General features: G+C 59.1%; 1 protein-coding gene across 6 annotated transcripts; it reads right to left on the minus strand.

The window, feature by feature from the left end:
* Positions 1–1,991: 1,991 nt before the first annotated feature.
* NDRG4 (NDRG family member 4) lies at positions 1,992–21,096 on the minus strand. Of its 6 annotated transcripts, none has more exons than XM_042027158.1 (17): positions 20,996–21,096; positions 17,129–17,220; positions 16,672–16,716; positions 10,544–10,649; positions 9,206–9,326; positions 8,874–8,936; positions 8,615–8,675; positions 8,218–8,304; positions 8,065–8,121; positions 7,617–7,720; positions 7,038–7,094; positions 6,890–6,941; positions 6,137–6,184; positions 5,861–5,896; positions 5,610–5,661; positions 4,954–4,992; positions 1,992–4,342 (listed from the first exon to the last, which is right to left on the minus strand). In XM_042027158.1, the coding sequence occupies exons 1-17, from the start codon at positions 21,030–21,032 to the stop codon at positions 4,188–4,190; spliced, it is 1,212 nt and encodes a 403-aa protein (XP_041883092.1). In that variant the 5' UTR covers positions 21,033–21,096; the 3' UTR covers positions 1,992–4,187. The 6 variants fall into 6 exon arrangements, with proteins under 6 accessions (XP_041883092.1, XP_041883090.1, XP_041883093.1 ...); XM_042027156.1 differs by lacking the exon at positions 20,996–21,096 and adding an exon at positions 18,959–19,038; XM_042027159.1 differs by lacking the exon at positions 4,954–4,992 and having other exon boundaries at positions 20,996–21,095.
* Between the last annotated feature and the right edge of the window lie 851 nt (positions 21,097–21,947).

The raw sequence follows: 21,947 nt of genomic DNA on the forward strand, positions 1-21,947 counted from the left end.
TTTTCAGAGACAGGCGTGAATACAGCGAGGCTCCAGGAAGCAACGGGAAATTGCCTGTTCTTTAACCTTTTTGCCCTTTGCTGTCACCACCTCAATTCGGGGATGAGACTCGTCCTCATTAGTCAGGGATCCTTGTTGAGGAAGGCCTGGCTGGAGAGAAGTACCTGGCTGTGCTAACACCTACGTGGGAGGTTCCAGGTTGCTTCACCTGCTCGGAGGCACAAACACAGTCACCTTTGCCAAGCCTGGCTCACCTGGTGACACAATACAGTCAGCTGCAAAGGCTAAAGCATTCGGTGAGTTGGCAGTAATCTGCAGTAACTCTGTCCTGGCAGCTGAAGCCCTCTCCCCTGTGCAGCTGTGACAGATGCAGAGGGAATGGCTGTCACCATTGCTCAGCTGCTTCTGATTCCCGTACCCGTGTGTTGTCCTATTCCTATCTGTTTACATAACCAAACCCAACAGTCAGTGTTTGTAACAGCTTTGCTGTCCTTTGGCGGGTGTTTGAGACGAAAACCAAGGCAAAGGCGGCGCTGGGCAGAGGCTGTGAGCGCCGCAGACCGCACCAGGTGGCAGTGCAGCCTCACAGATGCAGCGCAGGCTCTGACCCCTTAAGCCGAATTTTCATGCACTATTTAAGACACTGACCTACATGGCTCCCTTACTCCCCGCTAATGGCATCCATATCTGGCCAGAAAAAGCAGCCTGAATTTTTTTACTGCTCCCGTTGCTTTGCAGGTTTCCCCCTAGGGATTACACGTACTAAATAATCTCCTCCTGCTAGAAATAAAAACTCATGCATCATCATCAACAGCCTGTTCTCATGCAAGTATTACTGGCAGTATTAAAAAAAGCTGTGACCATACTTTCTTGGGTAAACATATGAGAAGGGAAACTTCAGTGACATAATTGCTTCTCATCCAAGAAAAGGTAACTGAGTGGTGAGATGGGCCAGGTCCCAAGAAAATAGATTATTTAGGCTATTATCTGAAGTACAGAGTTTTAATCTAGAAGTAGTACTGTAGAGATATGTAGTTGTTAGTTGTCTTCCTGTTGCACTCTGTCAGTACTCAGCATCCAGCACTCCATTAATTGCATTCAGTGGGAATGTGGAAATCGTTCGCTTGACATCCTATCCCAGCCATCTGTACAGCATAAAGCATGCATTATGCCCTGGACGGATACAGCATTACTGCATTTCAGTGACAAGGGTGCATTTCAGTGGTAAGGGTGTGTGCAGTGTACTCCATCCCCCAGATGAGGCTCACCCTGACCAGCAGAACCAATCCAGCCAAGAAAGGCTCCTGGGCTGCCTGCCCACGCCTTGGCTCAGACTTGGCCATGTGCATTCCCTCCCCATGTGTCCAAGCTTTCTCTGCCCACCCCAGGCAACCATGAGTGTGGACTACACAGCCACACTGTCTCCATGCTTTGGCTCTGGGACCGTCTTCAGGGACTGGGACCAGTCTGGATCGACCCAGCACAAGGCAGACACTGACACACTTGAGCAGGGACAAGGACTAGGATGTAGGGACAGGATCCCTTCCAGGAAGAACTTCATGCACTTGGAAAGGGCTATGGCCTAGGACACTCAGACCTTGATGGGGAAACAAACAGGGGTCCTGGCAGTGGACAGGGATGCTGGATCTCCCAAGCACCCTGCTTATTCCCAGAGCTGTGCAGCCACAGATCTTTTCTTCCCCAGTGGACATCTCTTGGATCCAACCTCATTGGGCTACAACCGGCAGCTTTCCAGGCTCCATCCACTCCTGACATATAGGGCAGCCTGCCTATGGCTACCCCAAAGCCAAAGCACCCCCACAGCTTTTCCCCATGTGCACCATGGGGTCCTGGGCTCTCTTCCATAGGCATCACTAGTGGGGTTGGTGGCCAAGGTGTGTCCCCCTTGTCCTCTGTGCCTGCCAGCTCTCTGCAGGCAGGCCCCAGGTAGGCTCAGGCCCATTTCCCTGCAGCACGTTGTAAAGAGCACAGCAGGTTCTTAACATCTTTATTAGTTTGTTGGTTTATTTCCAACACAGTAACTCCTCTCTACAGCAACAGGTTAGTTAAATCCGGTTTACATATTGCTGTCTCATGAGTGCTGCGGCCTCGATGCCGCTGTGACAAAACCAGGCTGCACTCAGACAGGAAAATGTGTTAAATTCCGCTGTGACTGGGAAAAAAAGGAAAACCAACAAAAATCAAAAGAACAAACCACCAGGGAAAACCAACCAACCAACCAACAAAACTAAGGTGAGGAACTGAAGGCGAGCACGGCCACACCACCTCCAGGGAAACCACACGGCACTGCTTGGACAAGAACGCAAGGAGGAGTGAACCCAAAAAGGTCAGGGACTGGGCAAACCCTTATATATATATTATGTATAGGTATTTATATATATATATCATCTGGAAGGACACGCTGAGAAAACAAGAGATCGCAGCGGTATCTACCGTAAAAAGGAGCTACATAGCTTTCAGAGTCACACCAAGAAGGAAGCACACAGCAGAACAAAGTGGGGGACAAAGGGGGACACTGGTGTTTTGGGGTGGCCTTTTACTATGGGAAGGGTCAGGTGGGGCACAGGTCTCAGGGCCAAAAGCCCTCATACACCCGCTGGGAGCCCCGGGACCTCTGTGCCCTTCACTGGGGAGCAGGGATGGGGTCTGGGGGGTAGAATGTTTTTGTGGGGCTGGGTGGGACCTGCTTCCAGCGGGCTGGTTCTGCTCGCCCAGATGGTGGCAGCTGGTGGGTTCCCTGCTCAGGTCCCCCATGGACCACCTACAGAGACCTGAGCACCCATCACCAGAGCCAGGGCCATCCTTACGGTGCCTCACAGTGGGCACAGGAGAGGCTGGGCACTGCTGCTCTGGCAGCAGAGGCTGTGTGGCCATCATTGGGGTTATGTGATGACAAGGTTCTCCATGCCGAGTGTGAGAGGCAAGAGCCACCTGGAGTTGGTGGCCAGATGGGGCCCCACGGCCCGGGGGGAGCCAAGCCCTTGAGAGACGCCCCACTCAGTGCACAGGCAAAATGCTGGAGGTGGGGGGTGTGGTTTTGGGAGCCATGGGGGGTCTGCCCAGCTGTGTGGGCAAAGCCAGACCATGAGTGCTCCCCACAGCCCAGGGGTCACCCCACACTGCCAGCACCTTGCAGTGAGGCACCCTGCGGGGCAGAGGGTGCTGAGGGCTCCCGAACACGGTGGGAGGAGTGTCTCGTCTTATTGCTAATGGCTCCACGGTGATGACACCCACCGGTTGTGGCAAAACTTGAGGTGGGATTTGCTGTGTGACATCCCCAAAAACAGTGGCCTCTGGACCCTGGAGGGCTCAGCCCAAGAGCTGGGAGTGGAACTGACAGTGTGGCAGGGGCCAAGCCAGCCAATTCCCCCCTCCCCAGTGCATTTTTGGTGGCAGGCGGTAATTGTCCTTCTTGCAACAAGGGACAAAGGAAGTGCCACCACAGGCGAGGGCATGGGCAGAGGCAGGGGGACACTCCTGCCACCCTCCTGCCCTGACAGCTTCTGGAGTAGGGCTGACCACTCTTCACTTGCCCCAGGGCAGGCCTCAGGGTACATGACCAGGGCGAAGGGACAGTTTGGGATGTGATTTCTCACGAGGCTCAGCCAGCTCTGGGGTAGCAGGTCCTGGGTGTGCTGGGGGATCCCATGCTAGCTCTCCCTAGAGAGGCCATCAGGCAGAAATGAAAACTGCATCCCTAGGAACAGACCAGTGACCTCCCAGTAAGTGCTGCTCCCTGTTCCTGTCTTCCTTTTGACTTTGTCATCCACCAGTTGAACTTGGGAGACCAACCTACCTCCTGTGTCCTCTCCACGTGCTGTCCCATCCCTTCATCCCATCCCATCCCAACATCCTGTCCCCGTCTCATCACCCTGATCCTGCTACCCCATCCTGGCGCTGTCCCCCTGCCACCCACCCTCCCAAGCTGGGGCCAAGCTGATGCTAGGGAGGGCGAGGACCAATGCAGAACCATGTGTGACTGCTGGATAAAGCCCCTCTCCTTCTCCTGTACCAGACAAGGGGATGAGGCCAATGGCAAAGAAGACAAATTGACCCCAAAGAAGCGAGGGCCCTGCTGGAGGATGTCCACGGGGCGGGTGGGTGCTGGCGGGATGCTGACGGATGGGAGATGGCTCTGAAGGAGACGTCGGCGGCGGGCGTGGACCTCAGCACGATACCTCCATAGTGTGGTTGATCTGCCCCATGGCCTCGGTGCTCTCCGAGTGGGTGCAGGCACGTGGGCGGGTGCCATCCACAGAGCTGGCGCTGGTGAGGGAGGCCGTGCGGGAGCGTGCCAGGCGGGTCATGCTGGCAGATGGCACTGCACGGGCACAGAGAGACAGCCAGGGTGCTCAGATCCCTCTGAAATACTGAGGGACCTGAACCAACATTGCCACCAGCCCTGCTCCCCGATGCAACTGAGCCTGAGCACAAGCTTGCAGCAAGCAGTGCTGTGACAACATGAGCAGCTCCAGGCTGGTAAGGGACAGCAGGGCAGGGGTGCTCTGTGGCAGGCTGCACACCGGGCTCACTCCTGGGCATGCAACCTCTGGGCATTAGGCAGTGGGGACCCCTAACTACCACACTCCAGGAAAGGAGTGAGCTGGGATCGGAGCTCCCCTGGCTGCCCAGGGTGTGCAGGGAAGGTGACGCCCTCCCCCAGACAGAATGGCCAGTGGTCACAGGAGGGCACAGTGGGCACGTTGCCAAGGCTGTGCCTGCATGGAGAGGGAATTGTCTGAATGCCATTTCTCAGCCCCCAGCCCTGGCTCAGGGTGCCATCTCAGGCAAAGCAGAGCGAGGCAGTGGGCATCCGGCTGGGAAGGGCTGGTCCTGCACCCAGGCTGCTCCCAAAGGCGCCCAGGCAGCTCGAGGGCACAGGCCAGGCAGGCACCATGCAGCAGCGGGCACGGGCTGAGCACTGAGCGGTACCTGTGCTTCCGCTCAGCCTCCGATCCTTCAGGTGGGTGACTGGCAGGGGCAGGAGAAGGGCAGGGAGGGCAGAGAGAGAGTGTCAGCCCTGCTGGCCGCTCCACTGGGCCAGGAGCCCCTGCCCAGCCCACGTGTGCCTGCACACAGAGCTGTCCCTGCGCACACAGACTGCACACACACACACAGAGACACACACACGTGCAACAGACCTGCAAACACACACACGCGTGCACGTGGACTTCTGCATGCATGCACACACAGGTATAAACACACACACACGGTTGGTCATAAACTGTGCACACACACATGCACACAGACTTCTGCACGTGGGCTCTGCTTGTCTTTGTTGCACACACACAGCCCCTGCTCATGCATGCCCACACACGCACACACACGTGCACACCTTCACAGGGAGCCTGGCACACACATATGTACACACAGAGCCCTTGCACACACGTGTGGGTGCACACAGAGCCTGTACATCCCACGCCCCTGCGGACACTCGGACAGACACCTTCCACAGCTGCACACACAGTGCCACATACGCACGTGCAGCTCTCCATGAGGACAGACACGCAGAGGTGCCAGGCTCCTCTCCTGCAGCAGATCAGCACACACAAACCCCCACCAGCCCCACGCCCAGCCCCGGCACTCACTGTAGCCCATGCCTTGCAGGAAGTACTTGAAGGCTTCGGTCAGCTTGCCTGGCTGTAGGGAGAGAGCAGGCTGAGCTGAGCTGAGGCAGCACCGAGGCCGAGATCCCCGCTCAGCCCTGAGCTGCTTCTGGCAGCCCCAGCGTGAGACCCCTATGCTCTCATCAGCCCATGCCCACCCAGCCAAGGACAGCACCAATGCATGCCTTAGGGCCCAGTTTCCCCAGTTAACTGGGGAAATTGTGAGGGCTCACCTGTGTGACCTGGGGCAGCCCACCGGAGTCAGCCATCTGCAAAGAGAAGGTCCTGCTTAGTTTGGGAGGGTGCCTGTACTGTCCACCATCCCCCAGTACCCGCTGGCAGGATGCCACTGCTGGGGTCCCTCTGCTCTCCCCATACACCCCTAGCTCCAAGGGCCATGATAGACCTGGAATGGGGAGATGGGGACACCCTGCAGCCCTGGGGCAGAAGGCAATGGGGCACTTCATAGGCAGCAGGGACCTCCCGGCTGCCCCTTGCCACCAGCCTACCTTCAGGAATGTGGTGTTGGTGGGATCCAGCTTGGAGTTACACTCCACCTGTAGGCAGGAGAGATGATATTAGCACCCTAGGAAGCCAGGAGCCAAGCAGAAGTTGTCCACATATACCACCACTGGCCCACAGCATTCCAGCTGGCAAATCCCTCCTCAGCCAGGAGGAGACAGGGCACTAGGTGAGCCCTGAGCCTGCAGGACCACCATCCCCTGCCATGGGACAGAGGGGACTTTCCTCCTATCAGTCTGGGCAAGGATAGGGACTGGAACGGGAGGTGAGGAGACTGGTGAGGCATTCTGTGTCACACCCATGTGTATATGCACACAAATGTGCCCACGTGCACAGGCACGTGGCAGAGGAGAGTTGTGTGCATGCAGTTACACATTGTCTACAAATGCAGCCACCTGCACCGTACCTGTGGCTGATGTGCAAGGGTGGACAATGCCGTGGGTGTGTGCCAGAGGCTGTGTGGGTGCACGTGGCCCAGCAGGGAGTGTGCCCATGTGCCGACACATCCGAGCGTGCACAGTGTGAGCACATCTGGGTGTATGAAGAAGGGGAAGTTTTCCAGGTGTGGCAACCCCACACAGCTGCATGTGCGCAGGTGCCCACACGAGCAGGTGGGTTTGCACACAAGCACGCTCCCACTCCCGGGCGCTGCCATGCGTCTGAGCAGGCAGGGAACATGTGCGTGCCCGTGCGTGGGCATCGCCCGCCTGCCACCCCGCAGGCGCTGCCCCGTCACTCACCACCCCCTCCTCAGCAGGCGCGTTGTCTCCGACCACCAGCATCACGGGGCAGCTGGAAGTGAGAGGATAGAGGGCCCTGGTCAGGGTTTGGCCTGGGCAAATTCCACTGCCCCGGGACCCCTCTGTGACTTGCTGGCACGGCTCTTACCGCAGCGTCTTGGCATTGGGCACAGTCCCAGGCCGGTTGATGTCCAGGTCCCTGCGGCTGAGGGAGGAGAAAGAAGGCCAGTGTGAGCCCATGGGCAGATGCCACCACCGATGCCATAGCACAAGAATCAGGCCACTTCCAGCCTCAAGAAGCAGCACTCAGCCCCGCTGTCCCGGCACCTTGTGCACGGAGGATGCCATGCCCACCTCTGCCATGGGATGCAGCACCCATCAGAGTGCCAGGGCTCCCAACACCCTGCATGCATGGGACAGCATCTCTGCCCCCTTTCCCAGGCCTGTGCCAGCACCTAGTGCAGGAGAAGACATGGCAATGTGTAGCCACGATGGTGGGCTCTGGGACATGGCAAGGCTCTGGCAGAGGTACCACCACTCCCTCATGCCCAGGCAGCAGCGGCAGACAACTTTGCACTGCTGCCTGCATGCACTGGAGGGTGATGACAGCACCCAGCAGGGGTCTGGGTTCCCATGGTGACCTCAGAGCCACCCACCAGCACTGCAGCCCCTCGCCCTGGCACAGACAGGAACACAGCCCAGCAGCAGGGCTGCCTGGAGCACTCACCTGTTGTACATGTTGAGGAACAGCTGGAGGTTGAACTGGTTCACCACACTGCCGATCTGCTGCCGGTAACTCTGCACCAGCTCCGTGTTGTTCATCAGCTCTTCCTGTGCCAGCAGGGCATGGAGATCAGGGCAGGTGCTGGGGGGACACTCTACTCCCCCAGTCTTGCCCATGCCATGCCAGCCAGCAGGGATAAGGAGGAGGATGCTGGGCAATGCAGCTGGGCACAGTGCTGTTGCAGGCAGCACACCCAGGCAGGACAGGGGCACGAGTCACACACTCATCAAGGTTAAGCCTCAGACCAGGCAGGGCTTGACTAACCCCAACCCTGCACATGGGAAGGGTCCAGTGGCACTGTGGTACCTGGCAGGGCACAGCCCAGGTGACCCAGCTGGATGCTGGGCTGGGGAGCTGGTGGCAGGGGCCTGGCAGGATGCACAGCCCTTACCTGGCTGAACAGGTGGGACAGGACAATGTCCGGCAGCGTGCTGGTGAGGCCAGAGAGCTGTAGAGGGAGCACAGGGAGTTATGGCACTGCCGTGGCTGCCTCCTGCCCCAGGAAGCCGCCAGGACTGGGAGGAAGGGTTGGGGCCCTGCCCACCTTGGCAGCTGCCCAGTCAATCCAGCCTTTGCCATTGGGGTCGATGTTCATAAGGACCAGCCCTTCGACCAGGTCAGGGAACATGAGCTGCAGTGAGCAAGAGGGGAGAGGCTCAGAGGGGAGGGAAGATGTGCCCTGGGCAGCCCCCCACCAGAGCCACTGCACAGGATTGCATGGAGCTGATGTGACCCTGTCCTGGGAGCAACAGGAGACCTGTGGCGAGACTGCCCAGCCACCGTGGCCATGGCACTGCCATCCTGGGTCCCCCAACCCTCCAGGAGCCTTTGCAGCAGCAGAGACTGCCTGGAGGTATCAGCTCCTGCTCTTCCCCATGCCCTGGGCTGACAGCAGGTACATGCAACAACTCAGGGCCAGCCCATCCCAACCTCAGGCTCACCGCAAACTTGGCCAGCACGTAGGCTCCTGCCCCAACACCAATCCCAATCACGTACTTGAACCTGGAAATACAGAGAGGTCCATATGAGGGGACAGTGGGCTCCAACACATCTTCCCTGGGACACCCCTGCACCCACAGCAAGAAGCCTTGCAGGATGCCAGTTTACAGGGACAACTCCCCCAGCCCCAAACCCTTGCCTTCTGCCCATCTGCCTGCCCAGGACCCTCAGCCAGCAGCCGTGGAAGAGAGGCTGACTCACCCGAAATGCTGCACCACGCTGGGTAACATAGCAGCCAGCTGGTCCATGGATGGGTACTGGTACCTGTGGCACAGGGAGGCATAGGATGGTGGTTATGGAACTGTTCAGAGCAGGGTGTCTGGGACAGGGCAGCTGGGCTGCCTGAAATGGGCAAGGAAATGCCACCCACCTGCAAATCACCCTACTGCCTGCCCTGGGCCACTCGCCTGCCACAGGCTTTGGCACAGTTTGGAAAGACCCACAGGCAGGGCACAGCTGCCAGGCAGCAACAACCCAAGGGGCAGGGGGTGACATCCCAGCAGGCACAGTGAGCCCCTGAAGCTGGCACCTACCCCTGAGGGAACTGTGAGGCTCCTGCCTGCTGGCCCGGCGCGTCCACATGGCACACCACAAAGTGCTTCGTGATCTCCTGCATGTCCTCGTAGTTGAAGAAGGTGTTGAAACAAAGCTTGTCTGTCAAAGGGCAGGGGGGTATCAGAGACCAAACACGCTGGCACCAGGGCCTGGTGGGCCAGGGGAGCATGGACAGAAGCTGCCCACCCTCCCACTGCCCTTCAACCAGGAGGTGACATGCCACCAAAGCCATCACATCCCCTTCCCTCCGGGCTCCTTGTCCTTACAGCAGGGACCGCAGCTACTGTTAGCAAGGGCTGCATCCCTCCAGGTGTCAGGAGGCATGGGGATGGACAGACACAGCCAGGAGAACGAGGAGTTTGGGGTGACCTCATTGGTGAGCCTCAGAAGGATGGGACTGGGGAACGCAAAGCCCAGGACTGCAAGACCACCCAGTGGGCAGCAGGATTAGCAGCCTGGGGTATTAGCCCTGTCCAAAATCCCCAGAAAGGGCTCAAGCAAACATAGAATTTGAGGAGCAGCTTCAAATCTCCCTGCTTGGAAAGAGTCGAAGAAACATCCCCAGCGCTGCCATGGACAAGACCTCCCCATTGCAGTGGGATACAGACACTGCCTGGGCTTGGACAGGTCCTGTCCCATGGCATCAGTGCTGGGACATCCCTCCCAAAATGTGGGGGTGAGGCAGTTGTAAGGCCCTTTGCAGCCAGCATGACGTGTGCCTGAGCAGCCAGAGCTGCTGCAATGGTGACACAGCTCAGTAGTGTGTCAGTGACTCAGCCTCAGCCGCCAGCGGAGCGGGAGATGCTTCTCTCCACTCACAGGGAATTGGGCATCCTGGCTCAGCTGGAGGGCACAGCCTGGGACAGGGCTCTGGGGTGCAGGTCCAGGGCTGCAGGCTGACAGAAAGTGCAGCATCTCCACACCACAGCCCCAGCTCGGGGTCCCTCCTTCCCTGCTATTCCCAGTCTTTTGTCCCCCACTATGCCCTGCTGCCAGCTGGGTCCATGCTCTGCATACCAACAGGCTGGTGGCGGCAGTGAGGACCAGCCCAGCATCCCCCATGTCCCATCCCTGCCTGGTGTGGGCAGGCAGGCAGCCAGCACTGGGCTGGCCAAGCACTCCTGGCTGTGCCTGGCCTGGGCTTTGTGTCCAGCTGAGCATCCGAACTCCCCTGGTGCTTTCAGCTGCCGGGGGGGACCCAGTGCAGCCACGGGCAGAGGCAAAGGAGGTGAGCCAGGGGCAATGTCCTGGCACCCCATGGAGCCTCGGGCTCACCCCTGCCTGCCCTGCACCCCCAGCCCAGGAGCAGCACTCACGGTTGAGGCCCACATCGTGGTACGTCAGGATGGCCGGGCGGTTCCCCTTGGGAGAGCCCCGGATGACCACATGCAGCAGTCCGTAGGGGGTCTCAATGTCATGTTCCTGGGGAAGAGGAGAGATGGGGTGATGCCCACCTGCCCTAAGACAGCCTTTCATCCTCTCCTGTGCCACCATCACACCCTTCACTGCTGCTTCCCCACATGGGTCCCGTGGGAAGACACAGGAAAGAGGAGCAGCTGTCCCAGGAAAAAAACTAGCTCTGGGCATCCCAGAGGGGGTAGAAAGCAGGACAAATCACATACAAATGCTCACAGCCTCCATCAGCTCAGGAAGGGAAGACTTTGGGTAGGACCATAGGACATAGGATTGGACGTGCGTATCACAGGATGGGATCACAGGATGGTATCAAGGGATGGATCCAAGAGGGTTTGAGAGAGGAGGATAATAGGATGGGACAGGTGGACCACAGGACAGGAGAGGAGATCTTCAAGGGCTTGAGACTGAGGAAATTTTGGCAACAGGGTAGGAGTTCACAGCATGGCCCAGTTGGGTGCAGATTCAATCTGGGACAAATGAGCAGAGGTCAGACCCTGGGCAGCACTACAGGAAATGCTGCAACCTGATCCCAAAATTACAGCTAAATTAACTTTAAAACCCCTGGTCTGAAATGGCAGTGCCCCCATAGAGAGACGAAAACTACCACGTGCCTCATTTTCCCTGTCTAGGAGGGCTCCAGCCTTGACATCCTGGCCCTTGTTCCCAGCCAGCATCAGGAACTGAGCCCAGGTGCAGCCCAAGGACAAGGGACCAGAGGTCCCCTCCAGATGCCCGTGCCTGCCAGCCAGTCCAGCAGCAGTGACCTCGAGGCTGGGATCTGGTGGGTGCAGGAGCATCATGTGCTGAGCAGGGCAGGGCAGGGGATGATGGCAGGGGATGATGGCAGGGTGCCCAAGCATCACGGTCCTCGCTGCTGGCACTGGCAGCCCCATGGATGGGCTGGTGGGAGGAGAGCAGGTACGCGGATGCTCACGCGGGTTACACGCCACCAAGGACTCTGAAGGACACGGGCCTCGGGTGGGAGGAAGCGCCTGGGGACAGGGTCTCCTCACTGCAGTGCCTCCCCTCACTGAGACCTGCTGCCCCTGGAGGAACATGGCACCCAAAGGCAGATCCAGGGCTCTGTGGAGACATCTCTTAGCTCCCAAGGGCACCCTGACCCCAGCCCTCATCCACAGCTGTCCCTCCACCCCCTGCAGTTGCACCAGGCAGAAGTCCATGAGCAGTGACATCCCTCTGCAACAACAGACTGGGAGACTGAGGCAGAGGAAGGGCCTGGCCCAAGGTCACAGAGCAGGAGGCATCTGTGTGGTCTGATCCTGAGCACAGGGCTGCCTCCTTGCCATCACCATGCCGATGGTACCCATCACAGCCCCAACAGCTCAGCTTTCAATCCTACCCCAAAATCACATGCCCAAGGTAGTGGATCGTTCCTTAGCACTGCTCCCTCCTGCCCCCCGCCCCCTGCCAAGCCAAGCACATCCTGCCTGTGGTGCAGCCTCTGCAGCACTGCTGGGTACCACAGCCCTGCCCTTTGCCGCAGGGATGCTCGCTGGGGGAAGAGGCTTGGGATGCAGGGGATGCACGCAGCAGAGAGTGGCACAGAAAACCCACAGCCCCAGCGAGGAGCGGCATGGGGCTCCCAGCACCCATAGGTGCCTGACAGAGCCCATCCATGTCCAGGCTACCTGCTCACCGCTGCAGTGCTCCCACCTCACTCACCCCCTCTGCACCAGCCTGTTGCCATCGGGTGTTGCCATCACTGCAGAGGCCAGAAAGCAACCAAGGGGTTGCTTCAAAACAGCCAGAGACCCTTCTCCCTCTGTAGCCCAGGGGGTGGGCAAGGGGCAGTGTGCCCCCCATCAGCACACAACCCCAGCACGGGCCAGAGCTGCTGACCCTCAGCCTCGGCACAGCATCTCTGCCGGGCTCCGGGAGGACATGCTCAAGGACAATGCGTCCCCAAAACCTGCAGCACATCAGGGATGCGGCAGCAGGGCTGGGAGAAGGAAGGGCTCCCCAGTAGTGGGTCCTCCCTGCCCCAATGCCTGCCTGCCCCACGCCGAGCCCTGCTGGGTGCAAAGGCCCAGCTTGGGCAAGCAGGAGAGACACTGGGGCAGGAAAACACCTGGGAAGCGAAGGTAGTGAGCACGGCAACGGCGGTACCTACCCCATCCCAGCACTCCGGCATGGTGAGGAACTGGGCGGACGAGGATGCTCAGGCAGTGCGGGCCAAGCCGGAGGTCCCGGTGTGGGGCACGGTAACACAGCCGCCGGGGCGAAGCTGAGCTCTGCGCTGGCTCAGCCCCTCGCCTCGATTTATAGCGGAGCCCCAGCCCTGCGCTAAGCCCTCCCTCGCCCTTCCCCCTCGGCAGGTTTGGCCTCCATTGCAGGCGAGCGCCGCGATGGAGCCGGCACTCAGCCATTGGCTGCCGCGGGAATTATTCATGCTCCAATTGGCCCCAAATACCCTTGTTTATGAAGAAAAAACGCCTGGCACCGTGCGGTACCTTCTCCATCTTCCCTCTTTCGGCAGACAGAGACAGGCGGGGTGTCTGGACTGGTATCCCATGGAGCAGCCCCAGCACGGTCAGGACAGAGCCCACTGCACACACCGGGCTCCAGCCGCACACGGACACAGAGTCACGGCTGAGCCCGCAGCCGCCCAGGCCAAGGCCCTGCAGCGATGCCCGGGAAGCAGGCAGCACACACACAGCCACAGATGGACACGGGCACACACTGAAAAACAGGAGAACACGGCAGGCGCACTCTGCCACGTGCACATCACCACATGTACATGCACAGGGACACGTACGGACACAGACACACAGGGGCCGGGCAAAACCCTGTCTGTGAGTGGAAAAACTGGGAAAATTAACACCATACCAACACCGAAGTACATGCACCCCACAAAAAGCTTGTGCATACCCCCCAGGGCCAGGCCCTGTGTGTGTGTGTCAGCACATGTTCCCGTACATGTATGTTGTGGTCATCTGCATACCAAGAGCACACCTGCTGCATGTGCTTGGCACAGATGCCACGGCCATCACTAATGCTCATGGATGCACAGCGAGCTGCACGCCTGCAGAACCTTGTACACATGTGCACAGAGGGGCACAGACATGTCCACGGAGGGGCACACACATGTACACATGTAAACACTGCCCAGACACCTGTGTTGCCTCACCCAGCAGCACACTCATCCCACCATCATGCGGGATGATGGCACGCAGGAAATGTGCAGGATTTAGCCCTGACCTGGGCATTGCCAGTGGCAGGTAAATAAAGCAGGAGGAAAGACAATCCAGCAGCTCCAAGGGGTTGGATCGTTCCCTGGACTGACACATGCTGTGTGCATACACACACACGTGAGAATTCCCATGTGCACATGTGTGCAGGCAGACCATTTCTTCCCTGATTCCAATGAGGCCTCGTGCCACCACAGCCCCAGAACCCCCCAGCAGTCTCTGGGTGCCCTCTCCCTGCACCCTGCCTCCCCCTGCCCAGCCCAGCACCACTGCCCAGCTCGGCATGACCGGCACAAAACTGGGCAATCATGGATGGAGAAGGAGTCTCACAGTCCCTTAAATGCCCTTCAGGAACCCACTGAAAGCCATGTCCCACAAACAAGTCAGGGCTGGACAGACAAAAGGTCTGGATGTGGAGAAAGGACAGATGGGCAGAGGGATGGCATTGATGCTGCCTCCACCAGAGAGGCTTCACTCTGCACTGCTTTGTCCTGCGGGGAGCTCAGACCCAGGCCTGGAAAGAGGCATCCCTATGAATGAAGGACCGTGTGTGATGGGGAAGCCCAGCTCCCCGGTGGTTCCTGGCACTCCAGGTGCCATTTTTGCTTTCCCCAGCCCTGCTGCCTGTAGAGCCAAAGATCGTGACAGCCACAGTCCCCAGGAAAAAACAAGAGATGCATAGGGACAAAAAAAGACAGAAGGTAGATAAATAGAAGACAGAAGGGGTGGAAGAGCCAAGGTGAATGCAAAAGGGCTGCAAGGGAGATGGGAGGGCTGAGCAAGACTGACTCTGCTTGAATAGCATCGAATGGGATCACCACCACCTTGGCTACTAGCCCATTTGCCTGGCGGGTGGCCCAGACCTCCTGCAGGATGCAGGGCACCCAGGTCCCAGGGCACCTGCCCCCAGCTCTCCTGCACCTTGGCTTCTGTCCCAAGGGCTTTACTTTGGCTGGTGGCCCCCCCCACTGCCCCAGGCAGGCCTGAGCATCCCATCAATGACTGGCTCTAGGGAGCAGCAGGGGACAGTGAAGAGTTGAGCTGAGGGCTGGATTGAATTATCCCAAGGAGGTGAATCTAGAAAATGGGGTAAGATCTCCCCAAGGAATGGCAGGCAGCCTTTGCACTGCACCAACTTGCAAATGTCAGAGTGGGGAAAAGGAGGAGGTTGCCCTGGCATAGCCCAGGAAACTCATCCCATCCCTACCCTGAGGCTCTTGGAGGGGAGCCGGGACAATGGAGGGTCTGGCTGGCTTGGGAAAAGCTGCCTTGATCATTGCCCAGTTTCTTTTTTAGATCCCGAGGGGATGGAGGTGCATCCCTGTGGCATTTGCTGTCCAGAACTGCTCCACTTGGGCAGCACCAGGGACATGGTTCAGTGCCACCCTGGGCCAGCCCCTGCCACACGCAGCGATTGTCCTGGGAGGGTCATTGCTCTTTAACATCGCCTGCACGCCGACCAAGCCCTGCCCCAGCACAGCTGAGTGAGAGCCGTACTGGTGCCTCTGGTGCTACCGAGAGCTCTGGGCAGCCTTGCACTGCCACTTCCCTCCCCTCCTCACCTCCCTCTCCCTCCTCACTCTCACTGGTGACACCAGGAGGTTTGGTTTCCCCTCCAGTGGCCAACAGAAGCCCTGAGCAAGCAGAGCAAGGAGCAGCCCAGCCCTGCACACCCTGCTGCTGCCAGCCCCAGCACCTCACCAGCTTTAGAGCTGCTGGGGAGAGCACCATTTCTTTTCACCACTGCCATTTTTTAATTATTTCCTGGCTTTCAAGAGGGCCATCAGGTACCTCCCACTCTGTGAACCACAGCAGCCAGCACCAGCATCCTTGCTCCCTGACCAGCTGCACCTTCCCACCTGCATGGGTGACAGACACTGAGCAGGCCAGCCCCAAAATTCTGGGCACTGCTAAAACAGGGACCTGTGCTCCCCTGCCCTTATCTCAGGATGAATGAAATCCACATTTATTTTGTCCTTATAGGTGCTGTTGTTTCAGTGCCATACCTGCAAGGGCTCAGCCATCAACACCCAAGCCCACTGTCCCCATGGTCCCACTGCTGGCAAAGCGGCAGCACACAGCCTGAAGTCAATCACTGGTGTCCCCTGGGAGGGGAACACTTTGGGAGAGGGACAGGCAGCAAGCTGGCAGCCCCACTACCCTCCCTCCCTACCACCCTGGTCCCCACAGAGTGAGCCTGGTGCAGGATGAGCCTGGGCAGAGGTGTGAGAGTGATGCAGACCAACATGGGAGCCAGGCACGAGCTGAGCTCCCATGAGTCCTGGAGCTGTATCATGGGGCTCCTCTGGAGAGCACAAATGGAGGTACAAGATGGGCAGGTGCCAGCCAAGGGAGCAGAGGGGCCCTACTCTCCAAGAGAGGTGGGTGGTATAGGGGGCAATGCCCCAGCCCTCCAAAAGAGAAAGAGGCTTTCAAACATCCTTATGTAAGCAGGGAGCTGGCATTGCCTGGGAAACCATTGCCATGGCAATGGTAGAGGGGCTGGAAAAGCAGCTCACCCTTCCTGAGAAGAAATTGCCTGTTTTAAAGGTTTTGTCCCCAGCCCATGGCCAAGTGCCCACCAGTAACATCCGAGCGCCAGCACAGAGATGCCTGGCAGCATCCCCCCATCCCCTCCTGACAAGGGCTATGATGGATGTGCAACCCCGTGCACAGACACTGACCAGGCACTGCGTCCCCATGGAAGAGGGGACAGAACAGCCCTGAGTTCACTCAGTGCCCCACAGCCTTCCCCAGGCACAGGCTGCTGTTCCACGTGAAACCCAGGGGTGGGCAGCACCTCCCATGGCTGGTCCTACCTTCCAGTCTGTGTCCACAGTGGAGAGGAAGACATCCGAGTTCTCCTGGGATGAGAAGGAGCCATTAGGGACAGAGACACCACTCACTTTTGCAGCGCCCTCCCACCCAGCCTGCAAAGACCTCTGACACCACAGGCACCCCCTCCCCAGGGCTGCAGGGGACACAATGCCCACACGTGTGCACACATGTGCATGTGTTACCTGCGTGTGTGCACACACAGGTGTGTGTTAGCACGATGTGCAACATCTGCACACACGCACATCATCCTGTGCTCAGCCACGCAGGCTCATCACCACCCACACACACACACACTGAGGACCACAAATGTGCACCCAAAACCAGCACACACACAGAGTACCACATAAATACCCAATACCAGCACACAACCCCTCCCAAGCTCCTGCATCCTGGTGCCCCTCATGCAGGAGCCAGAGCCAGAGTGGTCACCAAACTCACCAGCTCAGCATCCTGTCCCCGCAGCAGCGGCTTCTCCTCGGTGAAGCGCAGCTCGTGTAGCCCTGCCATGGTCATCTCCTGCAGCAGCAGCCCTGCCCAGGGCAAGGGACACGTCAGGGCAGGTCCTGTCTCGGGCCTCTTGCCCCAGCCCCACGGAGCCTCATGGGTCTCCCTCCCATAGGGATGGGACCCAAGTCAGCTTCATTCCACCCACTTACTATGGGGACTTGGTGCTTCAGCTTGCCCAGGGGCTGCAGTGAACCCCTCGTCTGGAAGCTGGAAGCAGGCACAGAGCAGACAGTGCCCAGATGAGCTCAGCTCCCCACTCCTACCCAGGTCCAGTTCTCCCAGTTAAGGACAAACCTGTCTCCAGGGCACGATCTTGGGCAAACTGAGGGACCAACCTCATCTGTCCATGCTGGTCACCTCAGTAAGCACCCAATCCAGAGCAAGAACATCCAAATTCTCATCCCAACTTTCAGCATCGGTCAAAGATAGAAAATCCAAATTTTTGGCCGGTTTTTGGTTGCAGATAGGTATGGATGGGACAGAGGGAGATCTCCCTGCACAGCCAGAATGAGGGGTGATGTTTCTCAGCCATGCTGGGAGGCAGAGGGATGTTCCAAGCAGAAAGAGAGCAGAGAGACAGCCTGACGTTTGTATGGCAATGATGGGAGAAATCCAAATGTGAAGCCTTTGCTCCCAAAGTCTTCTCCTTGCCTGTGAATCAGGTGCTGGCCAGTGAGTGCCTCAGCCCCAGGACTTGGAGGGACAGACTTCTCAATGGAGCTGCCACTCAGCAGCGGTGTGAGACAGGGTGCTGCTGACCCCAGCCAACACTGGCATCTCCAAAAACACCCCCAGGCACAAGCCCACTCAGAGAGCAAAAGAGAGCGAGGAGATCAGCAGCTGGCTGCACACAGAAGGTGAAAGACATGGGGACACAGGGAACAATCCAGGCTCCCCCGTGTTTAAATGGGATGGGTAACTGGCAAATCCCAGTGCCAGGGGATTATCTGTGCTCGAGCAGGATCCAGACCTCAGGCATTGCATTTGCAGCCTCTGTTCTCACCCTTTCCACAGGGCCAAGTCTTCAGACAAGTTGTTGCTTCTCCAGATGGGCCAGCACTGATCCCACATTCCCTCAGCTGTATCCCCCCCCGTGCAATCTCCCTGGACAGAACAGGGATGGTTTGGGCTGGGCTGTACAAGCAGCGCAGCACACACAGACCCGCTCCATCCACACAGCCTCGGCCGAGCCTGCTTCACACTTTGTCCACCTCCAAACCTAGATCAGCCCAGGCTGACGATGTGGAAAGGCCAAGAAATGCCACGAATATTGCAAGGCCACCAGGAATACAGGAGCTGGTCATAAACTCCCCTCCAAAGCCACGTTTTTCTCCTCTGACCAGGTTTTCCATTCAAAACTCAAGCAGGCTGTGCCACCTGCCTGTTTTCTGCAGACATGGCACTTTATCTTGCTCCTTGGGAGCCATCCAACAACCCAGAACTGTTTGGAGGGAGAAACAACACTGCGAAGCCTCTCAAGATTCCAGGGCACCCAGCATCAGGAGTGTCCATGTCACCCCCTGCCCAGAGGGTCCCACCAGGCCAGGGGATGTCAAGAGGTGCTATCAGCCCCATGGAGAGGCACAAATGAGAGGCGTACTGCTCCAGGCTGGGCTGCTGCTGCTGGGGAAATGGCTCTGTGCACAGGGACAGCCCTGGCCTGCAGCCCACCAGCACAGCCGAGCCAACACAACCTGCAGAGCCACCAACCAAGCAACCCCACAACCCCAGGAGAAAAAACAGGAGAAAAATCAGCCTCACCGATAGCTGGGTCTGGAAGAGAGCAGGAGCGTCCCACGCTGAGCACACCAACCCACCGTGTGGCCACGGCCCCAGGGTGGCTGGGAACAGCACTTAGTGTATGGTGAATGCCTTTATTAATTACAGCCGGCAGCTAATATGGGAGGGAGGGTGGCTGAGCAATGAGGAAAGGCCCCGTGACCTTGCTTGCATGGTGGGGGGAAAGCTGGCTCAGGAGGGAGGTGACAGAGCCCTGCACCAACCAGCATCCCCAGCACAGGGGTCCCCAGGACAGTCTCCTAAAGTGCTGCTGACTGTGGGAACAGAGGATGGGTCAGTAAGTCAGGGAGTGCCGTGGGTTCCACAGCCTGTGAGCAGGGTCACAGCTGTGCTGCCACCTTCCCTGGGTGCTCTGCTTCCCATGCCACCCCACAGGAACCCTCGTCCCTGCTCCTGGCAGTGCAGCTGTGGGGTTGTGGGGCTGTGGGCAGTCTCACCCAGCCCCACTGGCCCACTGTTGCTGTGGAGGGCTGGTGAGGAAGCCACAGCTCCACGTCTAGCCAAAACAACTTGACTCCCGCCTTATGCCAGAGTAATGTGCCCAGTAACAAGCCCTTTTCTTTGCAGCTCACCCCAATGCTCCTCAACAAGCACCCATTCCCAGGGTACCACCCCAAACACACCCATCTCTGCTCCCATTCTGCCTTCCCAGTGTGGTGCCACAGTTTCCTAAGCACAGCCGGGACATGTTTCTTCCCTAATTCCCAATCAGTCCCAAACCCAGCAGGACATAAGTGCTCTGTCTGGGAATAGTGCTCTGCCCCACCAGGGTCCTGGCACTACATATATAGATGGGGACAGGAACAGGCACATTGGCTTACCTTCCCCAAGGATCTGCAGCCCACTGCTGGCTTACTGGAGGAGAACCACCTTGTAGCAGCATTATTATTATTGTTGTTGCTGTTATTGTTGTTATTATATCATGATCACAACAAAGCTTGAGCTCCATTTCACACTTGGCAGTGTGTTTGGTCACAGGGCAGGGGTCCCCCAGATGTTGTCTCAGTCTCACAGGAGTCCCCACACTGACTACCTGCGTCCTGCCCTGGCAAGGATGTGGCGCCCACAGGATGTTGGCAGGGATACTTGGAGCTGACTGAGCAGTGTGCAACAGACAGGCAGACAAATTGGGAGAAGTGAGGGCTGGCCCCTGCCAGGCTGCGAAGCCAAGGCAGCCTTCAGTGAGGCTGGGAGAGGGAGGAAGGGAACTTGCAGCTCAGTCTGAGCCACGGCCGTGTGCCCACAGCATTGCCCCCTGAGCAGGACCACTGGAGCCACGATGGGGTGAAGGAAAACCCCAGTGTGACACAGCCTGGGCCACATCCCACCCCACCGGTGCAGGAGGAACACCATAAGGGACACAGGTCTGCACCCCAGCAGCCCCCACTAACCAGCCTAACAGTGTGGTCGAGCTGAGGGGCGCAGGACTGGGCAGCCACACCACGAGAGCCGCCAGGCCAGGGGGCAGGGGACACGGTGCCACTGATGCATGGGCTGAGCAGCCCAGGGTCTGGGGGCGGCGGTGGCAGTAGGGGGCTTTGTGGGGCCTCAGGCTGTCTCTCAGTGGCTGTTGCTAAGAGCAGCCTCCTTCCCAGCCCAGCGCATTCTTCGGGGCAGCGCGGAGACTCCCAGGGGAGGCTGGCTGAGGAGCAGGGAGGCACCGCAGGGATGCTCCAGCGATCCCCCGGGCACCCCCACCCCTCGGCTCTCTGCTGGGCGGCCCCCTTTGCCAGGAGGCTGCCGACTCCGTCCCCCCTTCCCCCAGCACCACCGGGCTGGGCTTTCCCCGCTGCAGCAAGGCATCACCTCCCGTACCCCGAGAAGGACCCTACCCCGGCAGCCCACACCCGCGGGAGCAAAGGCAGGCGGCGGAGCGGGTGGGGGGCAGCTCCGTGTCCTAGGCAGGGGCTGAAGGCTCTCCCTTCCCCCGGCCCCATCACCGCATCGCCCCTCCTCGTTTCACAACCCCCGTTCCCGGCACGGGCGGCCGGGCCGTACCTGTCAGGAGCTCGATCTTGTGCCGGAGCACCTTCATGCCGGGGCGGCGGGTCCCGGCGGGCGGGGCGGGCTGCGAGGAGGCGGCGGCGGCCCCGGCGCGGGGGGCGAGCGGAGCCGGTGCCGGTGCCGGTGCCGGTGCCGGTGCCGGTGCCGGTGCGGGGTGCGCGGGGCGGCGCAGGGGCTGGGCTGGGCACGGCCCCGCCGGCCGGATCCTCCCCTCGCTGGGGCCGGAGGGGAGGGACGGGGCCGGGATCGGGAACGGGGGCACCGGGAGAACAACGGTGCTGGGGGAGGCGGGAGCGAACGGGAGATGGAGGCTGCCGGGGGTTACGCGGGTCATGGAGCACTGGGGGCTGCGGGGGGTTGGACGGGGGATGGAGGCTGCCGAGCGCACACATCACCCTGTAGGGAACCCTTTAGGTCCCAGAGCGGGACCGTGATGTCCAATAGGTCCAACAGGTCCCTGTGATCGTGGAGTCCCAGAAGCAGGGGACAGTGGGAGCCTTGGGGAGCCCCAGGTATGGACCATGCACGAGAGGTCTGGGTTCCCCTGAACGCAGGGGAAGGCGCTCGGGGAGGATCTGGGACAAGAGGGGACCTATGAACAACACTTATATCTGGAACACAGCCACTGGTGGCCAAGGGATGTAGGAAGTCCTGGAGAGTGGGGCCATGAAGACCAAAGGGGTTGGGAGTATCCAGGAACAAAAACACGGATGACAAGGGACCTGAGGGTCCTCTGGGGCATGGGAATGCAGGCTCCCCTGAGGATAGGACGGTCCCATTCAAGGTTGCCAGGTGGTTCTAGGATAAGAAGGACCTGTGCAATGAGGGTGCCCACAGCAGGGCCATAATGGTCTGAGCCTGCCAGGGAATGCAGATGGTAACAGTCAAGAAGGATCACCCAGGAGTGAAGGCCATGACTGGGGTCATGATGATCCCATGCACACGC

This window comes from Corvus kubaryi, unplaced genomic scaffold (assembly GCF_017639235.1).
Source record: "Corvus kubaryi isolate FWS band 111438036 unplaced genomic scaffold, C.kubaryi_AGA036_p1.0 37300, whole genome shotgun sequence".
Lineage (NCBI taxonomy): Eukaryota > Metazoa > Chordata > Aves > Passeriformes > Corvidae > Corvus > Corvus kubaryi.